This window comes from Phragmites australis, chromosome 2 (assembly GCF_958298935.1).
Source record: "Phragmites australis chromosome 2, lpPhrAust1.1, whole genome shotgun sequence".
Taxonomy (NCBI): Eukaryota; Viridiplantae; Streptophyta; class Magnoliopsida; order Poales; family Poaceae; genus Phragmites; species Phragmites australis.
This window is the reverse complement of record NC_084922.1, coordinates 29259054-29267035: the sequence shown is the minus strand read 5'-3', so window position 1 is coordinate 29267035 and position 7982 is coordinate 29259054. Positions and strand designations below refer to the sequence as shown.

At 43.6% G+C, this 7982-nt stretch overlaps 1 protein-coding gene across 2 annotated transcripts; it reads right to left on the bottom strand.

The window, feature by feature from the left end:
- Nucleotides 1–205: 205 nt before the first annotated feature.
- Nucleotides 206–5253, bottom strand: LOC133908030 (peroxisomal ATPase PEX6-like). 2 transcript variants are annotated; one of them, XM_062350166.1, is made up of 15 exons: nt 4887–5253; nt 4539–4660; nt 4374–4462; nt 4240–4281; nt 3704–3797; nt 3437–3479; nt 3277–3356; nt 2940–2998; nt 2363–2859; nt 2216–2288; nt 1506–2071; nt 1279–1414; nt 1128–1196; nt 713–916; nt 206–593 (listed from the first exon to the last, which is right to left on the bottom strand). In XM_062350166.1, the coding sequence occupies exons 1-15, from the start codon at nt 5108–5110 to the stop codon at nt 480–482; spliced, it is 2412 nt and encodes an 803-aa protein (XP_062206150.1). In that variant the 5' UTR covers nt 5111–5253; the 3' UTR covers nt 206–479. The 2 variants fall into 2 exon arrangements, with proteins under 2 accessions (XP_062206150.1, XP_062206156.1); XM_062350172.1 differs by having other exon boundaries at nt 4246–4281.
- Between the last annotated feature and the right edge of the window lie 2729 nt (nt 5254–7982).

The window sequence follows — 7982 nt, the reverse complement described above, 5'->3', positions numbered from 1 at the left end:
GTGGCGGTGAACTTTGACTGCAGTGCAAGCAATCCTTGCAGCAAGATCCACCTGCACAACATCAAGCTCACCTTGGCCGACGGGAAGCCTGCGGAGGCGACTTGCAAGAACGCACACGGCACGACTTCCGGCGTTGTCATGCCTCCCAGTTGCTTGGCTAACTGAACATATCATATAGTTCGTAGAAGACTTCACAGCCAGAATATTTAAGCCCAGGACAAATTTCTATTTAGTTCCTGGTGAAATAAAGGATACCCTTGATGCCAACGTTCAATGCTGTTCCATTAACAGTTAAAACTCCAAACTAGCATACAACTAACATATAGTGACTACTCATTGAATAGCCAGCCTCTGTTGGATCCACAGGTCGACCTAAATATGTATTGCGAACATTCCTCTGTATCATCACCATGCGCAGGCACAAGGGGTCAAATGCAACCCAACCGAGGATACATCTATATACAATTCTGAATCATTTACTACAGGAAGTATGTCGGTTGTTGCTTCTTCCTCGACCCGCCTTTGCCATAGAGCTCATTCCACTCCTTGATATCATTCATGACGACACCTCCACTAGCAAAGCTTGCGGCGACCTGCATAGCAGCATCGGTGTCAGATGCACAACGGTTCAGCAGTTTGTCCCCGTGGTGATAATGTCTACTAATAGCAAACAATATGTGGGCAACATGCGAACTGAGTCACAGCGACTTACTTGATCCTTTGCCTGCCTCAAGTCCTCCATGTTTAACGGCCTGATGGCAGTGGTTTCATCAGTCTCTTCAGTTTCGCCCTTGATACCTTTCTCTGATTCGTCTTTCTTGCCTTTACTGCTTTCCGGTTTTTCTTTCCCGCTTTCTTCATTTTTCAGGTTCTCAGCTTGCTCATCCTCCACTTTTACTTCTTTTTCCTTCTTATCCTGGAGTAACAAACATCATCAGATCATGTGAGCTGATGTGATTGTAGAATCAAATGCTGACTATACTATTCTATAAATATAGTATGCTTTTTCTTATTTCAGGTTATATTTCAACTCGATGTGCAAAGTGCATCCTCTTACTAGTAAATACAATAAGCCTAGTTACAGTTCGTTAAATTTTGTCAAGGAATTAGTTTCTCCTTGGTCTTACTTTCTTCCTTTCTTTTTCTTTCCGAAGTAGCTCTCTGAGAGGACCATAAGCAGCCGTCACGCAAAGATTCTGGGAAAATACAAGTTTAGACAATCAGAGGATACCAATGAATATAGTTCTTAATAGTAGACCTTCAAACTAGTGTACAAACCTTTAGATCACTGCCACTGTATCCTTCAGTCATTTTCGCAAGTTCCTTGAAGTCAATGTTTTCAACCTTTTCTTTAGACAACAGCTTCTTCAAAATAAGCTCTCTACTCTCACGAGTTGGCAGGCCAACCATGATTCTGTTTGATACAGCACGATGCATTAGCAACTCATCTAGGGACCCAAATTTCATCTAGAGAAAGTTTAAGAAGAACAATGATTCAAACACACCTGTGCTCGAACCGCCTGATGATCGCTTCATCAAGGTCAAACGGTCTGTTCGTCGCAGCAAGCACAAGAATCCTTTCATTGGACTTGGACAAGAGTCCATCCCAATGCGTCATGAATTCATTCTTTATCCTCCTTGAGACCTCATTTTCATTTGATCGTTCGCGTGTCCCTAACATGCTGTCCACCTCGTCCACGAAAATGATGGCTGGTGCAATTTTTGCAGCCAGACTGAACAATGCCCGAATGCTTTTCTCTGCCTCTCCATACCATTTCGATGTGATGAAGGACATCGAGATGTTCATGAAGCTAGCACCAGCTTCGTTGGCTATGGCCTTGGCAAGCATAGTTTTCCCGGTTCCAGGTGGTCCAAACAGTAGAACTCCCCTGCATGGTTTCAAAAGGCCACCATTGAAGAGGTCAGGCCGTTGAAGTGGAAGCATGACAAGCTCCTGAATTGACTCTTTGATATCAGCTAGTGCTCCAATGTCGTCAAATGTCACTCCTGTTTCACTGGCAGGTATAACCGATTCTCTGATCCGCTTTTCGTATTCGTTGTATTTAGTAACCTGTAAGTTAATAGGCAAATATGTAAAAGATAAGTACTTTGTCTTTTACCACTTTTGTGAATAGAAGATTACCACTTCTTTACATTGGGCAAATTACTAAAGTTTTTTTTTTTTTTTTTTGGCTTGATGAGAAATATGGGATACCTTTGACTCATCTGTTTCCACCGTATCTTTCCCAAGGTTGCTCTCTTGGAAAATTCTTAGTCCATGAGATAAGCTGTTCAAGAATGATGATATCAACAAAACTTAAACAAAGAACTAACAATAGACCATCATGATAAATTAACTAACCTCGTCGAAGATACAACGAGCCTCCCGTTTTTGTATTCGGGGTCCTTGTTATTCATCAAATGGTAAGAGACTGCTGGGGCCATAATTTCATTTATGTAATTTGTAATAGCTACATAATCATCTGGAGAGACAGAACTGAAATCACCACACTCCAGATTGTTTGCTGAGAGAATCTCTGTAACGTAGTTTATAAACATTTCACTCTGGATTTTTGCCATATCACTTTCCATTTGGGTTTTCCATTTCTCAAGATGATCCTCTTCTTTGGGAGGCTTAGTCTCCAGAATGTACGGGAATAGATCACTCACATCCTCATCAACATCATCACTATCTTGATCAGCATTAAGGAAGTATGAACCGATTATCAACACTCGTCCAGATAGTTTGTTCAACATTTTCTGGAACATAGAATATGCTCTCTCCGAACTATCAAGGAATAGATTAACATCCCTTATATAAAGAATAACTGGACTGCATTCAGAAACGGAAACTATGATCTGCAAAAATCATTCCGATATCAGTTCATAATACAAGTAGTGCACGTCAAATTCAATTATGCAGCTGAAGCCTGAATTACCTTGTATAGGGCCTGTATGAGAATTTTCTCATCTAAACCCCAGCTTCGTCTAACTAAATCTGCATCAGAAGAGGAACTGTAAATAACTTGTGCATGCAAAATTGTTCCTTTCTACCTGCACTATACCTCGTGCAAAATAAGAAACACGGTTTATCAACAAGTACCTAGATAGATTAGATAAGCCTTAAACTTAACAAGTTCAGTTGGATGAATCGATATAGACAGGCTGTTTGAATTTACAAGAAAAAGATGTTGGTCTGTTAGAATTCAGAAACTGATGGAAGCTGGCAGTCATTCTTCATATGATGAATGAGAAAACATAAAACAGTTAACTCACCATCATCTTCCATAAATTCTGAGTCATTGTCCTTCGCACCAGGTACCCCAAGTGACTGTATGTTCTTATAACGACAATAGCTGTTGACAAAGAACAGAAAATGATGAGAGACACAAAAGAATATCAAAGCTCAAGTTTCATCACACCACACATATGTTACCTAGTCCTTAAATCCAGAATGCCCTTTTCATGATCCGATGATCCTACAATAGCGTTTCATGACAACACAATTAGAACACCACAAAAGATGGAGCCAGGGCATTGCATCACATGCATAGTTAACAGACTCAAGTAGTATGCCCGAAAGTTCTTAGGTAAAAACTATGCGAAAAACAAAAGGAGCATACAGCATGCTTCACCATAAATATCGGCCTTTAAAAAATATCAAATCATTTGATATCAAACGAACTGATTAATATGTTTATACCTGTTGGTTCAGCCTTCTTGCGCAATATGTTGAAAGATTCAACAAAACCATACACTCTATCCAAGGTTGACTCGGTTGTGGATCCTTTAGGAACCTGCATCAAGAATGAAGCGGAATGGGTTACGCAAATCATCAGAAGTTTCGTATCATTGCCAACTTTACAACATAATATATGCAACAAATGCTAGTATGATGTAAAAGTTGTACTACCGGAGTCTACGTTTTTCAAACTGTTAGATGTGGAGAGGCTATTTTGGTCCTTATTCATGGACCCGATGGTTTCATGTGAACACAGACCCAATTCACTTCCACATTATGTTTCCTGAAGAAGAAAATGTCTAACAATCTGACTGCTGATGCAGAGGCCATCAATCAATTACAGAAAAAAAAAAGAATGCAGGTCCACCCAATCAACTTGCAAATTGTACACAAAATCTTGAATTTTCATTGCCACACAAAACATCAACCAAATGTACCATACAAAAACGAATATATTATCTGTGTGAATCTATAAGAAGATAAATTATGGTACCAACCTCAACCTGTGCATTGCTCGGGCTGCCGTACTTGTGCTGGATCTGCAATGACATTCAGCGACAAGAAAAGTTTAGAATCACATCAGGACAACGCGACAGCAAGATTAAAATTTGCCCAATAGCTTCCAACTGACCTGACGCGAGAGCTCGAAGATATCGAGTGCCAGCAGGCGGGCATTGAACTCGTGCGCGACAGCCTTCGCGAGCGACTGCAGGCACGTCTCTGCAACAAGAACCCGAGCTTGTCAAAAGATGATCTTTGCACCCCGAAATCAACACCCATTGGTGCGGAGGCGAACCTGATGGGCCGCAGAGCAATATCGTGCGACTCGTGTCGGAGAAGACCTGGATGTGCTTTGGCAGGACAGTCTGACTCAGGTAGGGGTACGCCGCGCTCGTCAGCGCCAGACGCGTTTGCTCACTGCAAGACAGGGAAAACGCCTGATCAGTTGCTGTTCACCAAACATTATTGTCATTTCTATTTACTCGTGTTGACGCGATCTCTAAAAGAAGCAGCCTTGATCCTACCCGTCACATTCCAGCAGAACAATAAACTAATAAAATCGCTCCTCCTCCTACCAGTCAAAAGAGGGAGAAAAGCCTTCCTTTTTCCGCGTCGGATTGAAGCCGTAAAACCCCACACGTACCTGAAGTAGTAGGGGAAGTTGGAAAAGGTCACGCCGGTCTCGCGCCCGTCGACGACCAGCCGCCGGAGCTCCGCCTCCACCTCCTTAGCTGAGGCGCCGCCACCGGAGCCGCCGCCCGGAGTCGACAACGCGAGCCGCGCCGACACCAGGCCGAGGCCGAGGCCCACGCCCACGCCCACGCCTACCACCGACGCGAACAGGCTGCTGCTGCTGCTGTGCTCCATCGTCGCCGCCGGGACACACCGCCTGCCGCCGCCTCACGCGCGTTCTCGACTCCTACACGGGCATGCAACTTGGCGTGGGGGCAGGAGCGAATTCGGTGACTGCAAGGACAAGGCTGGCTGCACAGAACAGGGTTGGTGGGGGCGGCGCGGCGGGGGTGTATATTTATAGGAGACAAGGTTGTGGGGGGGGGGGGGGATTGGGGCCGCCCCCGTCAAGTGTACGAGTCCACGGCAAGTCGGTGTCACGGAGACCGCGGGCGTGGCTGATCGGGACTCGGGCGGCGGCTTCGGATGTTCGACGCGGATTCGGCGAGAAGGGTCAAAGTTCGGGTCTGGGCTCTGAATTGAGGGGTGCCGATCCACTGGCTATTTATTTTTTAGACGTATCTAAAAATTATACGTGACGGAGAGTTAACGGAGAAGACAGTTACCAAATATAATTTACAGGAGTAATGACACGTCGGTATGATTCACAGGAGCAATGACACGTCAGTACGATTCACAGGAGTAAGAACAAGTGGCAATGGTGTGGTGAAGAGTGCGAACACGAGAGTTAATATGGTGGAGAATTAAAGGAGCGGGCGAAGAGTACTAAAAATTGCACATGACGAAGAGTTAACGGAGAAGATGGTTATCAAACGTGATGGTAGAATCGTGACAGAGAGTTAATAGGACGGACAGTTATAAAAAATGATTTACAGGAGCAATGACACATCACAGTGTGATCCACAAGAGCAAAGACAAGTGGCACTGGTGCGGTGAAGAGTGCGAACAAGAGAGTTAACAGAGCAGGCGGAGAGTACTAAAAGGTGCACGTGATGGAGAGTTAATGGAGTGAACAGTTATCAAACGTGATGGTTGAGCCGTGACAGAGAGTTAACAGGACGGACGGTTATCAAACATGATTCACAGGAGCAAGGACACGTTAGTGCGATTCACAGGAGGAAGGACACGTCAGTGCAATCTACAGAAGCAATGTCACGTCACCACAATACACGAGAGCAAGAACAAGTGGCACTAGTACAGTAAAGAGTGCGGACACGAGGGAGGGGTGTTGGTGAAGGAGTTTAAATGCATTGGAGCCACTAGTATCTATGCTCCCCACTCCTCTTAACATTTCTTAAGGAGTGATATTCAAAATAGGAAAGAAAAGATGACTATCTTTTCTATTTAAAAAGGCTATGAAATATAGATAGATACACTAGAAACAGAGGCTTAAGCCCTTATCTCGGGTACTTAACAGCTAGATCTTTTCTTTTTTATATTTTTTATATAAAAAATAAGGAAGAAAGAAAAAAAAGTAAGAGAATGATGAAGAAGAGGAGAGAGCCTCCACTACTTCACCAACATCCCTCGCTCATATCCGTACTATATGGAACTATATACTACTCATGACCAAATCAACATGACAAAGTACGACTTACGACCATCGATTTCATTAGCAGCATGCTCGCAAACGTACATCGTAAATTTCTAAATATTGGACGTATCGAAGCTTCAATCAAATCTGTACAATACTGTATGAAATATGAAACTTGTTATAGCGTTGGATGTACTTCAAATGGGATATCATTCAACAGGAATATCCTACCTAGTTACAGTTGTATTAATACTTTGCAGTAGTTGTTTCTCCCTTCCCGTGTATCAGCTCTCCTGCCTGGACAGGCATGGTCAACTACTCAATTAGAGCAATATACTCTTGTAGTAGGGTGCAATTGACCCGGGGAAGAGATGCACACGATCATATGGTTATGTGGCCTCTCTTTCCTTCCTTAGTGCTGTTGGCCTTCTCCAAGGGTGAAACTAGTAATCGGAGACCTGATCTTTCCTTTTCTAAAACGCGTACTTATTAGCGATTGGGTGGATTATCTGTGTAGATTTTTAATTACTATATGCGTTTCTCAATATTGGAAACCTGCGATAGCCGCACACGTGTACTCGTTTCGTTTGTAAATATACGGTGTTCTGAATATGGACTCGCTCTCTAATATGTAAAGGTGGGGGTGTTGATAAGCCACACGAGACGTGGGAGATCCATACGATTCACATCTATGGATTTTTTTTTTTTTAGAATTTTTAGAAGCGCACAGGATACAGATCCTACATCTGCATCTGTGGCCCCCCAGTACCGAATGATCGCTAAGGACGTGTTTGGTTGCCGTGACGGTGGCCTGCTTTGCTCGTGCAAGCCCGCCTCATGCGTATATGCGGATGAAGACGAATGTTTGGATGCCGTGATGAGCAGACCGAGGCTGCATCCGCTCATGCGCGAATACGGTCCGACGCTGCATCCGCCCGTGCGCTGAAACCGATCGTAGCTCTCATCCAGGCTCGCCGGATGCAGTGCTGTGGAGCTGGGCCCACTCGTCAACAACATCGAACTCTTTCATGCAGTCTCAAATTCAGCCTACCAAACACAAACTCAAATTCTACCTGCATCCGCTCATCCAACCAACCAAACACACTTCTTTTCCAGAATACGGATCCCCTCAGCCTGCTTCCACTCATCTAGGATATACGATGCAGCTTTACAAAACCTCATGCGGACAACCAAACACACCCTAACAGTCACCGAGATGCAATTTGCCTGCGCAGGTTACAACTCGGTGATGATGCGATCAGATCGGCCCCGGTTTCAAAATTCGATGCTTACCAAGCGAATATCGGGGTTACCGTTCCGGTTCGATTTTGAAATACAAACGATTATCGAATTTAAATTAAAAAAATTAAATCGGATTTGAAAAATAAAAAATTCAATAAAAAACAAGAGGTAATTCTAAGATTATTTGTGAAAACAAATTTAAAACAATAACATTTGCATCGAGAAATATGTGCTCAAGTATTGTAACATTGAAAAAGACCGAAACGGGAT

What these genes read in the sequence shown, in the direction of transcription:
- LOC133908030 (XM_062350166.1), bottom strand. Translation starts at nt 5,110, where the DNA reads ATGGAGCACAGCAGCAGCAGCAGCCTGTTCGCGTCGGTGGTAGGCGTG. An exon ending in TCATACAGGCCCTATACAAG is followed by an intron (nt 2,860 to 2,939) that starts GTAATTCAGGCT and finishes TGATTTTTGCAG; the next exon opens with ATCATAGTTTCCGTTTCTGA. An exon ending in TGGAAACAGATGAGTCAAAG is followed by an intron (nt 2,072 to 2,215) that starts GTATCCCATATT and finishes ATTAACTTACAG; the next exon opens with GTTACTAAATACAACGAATA.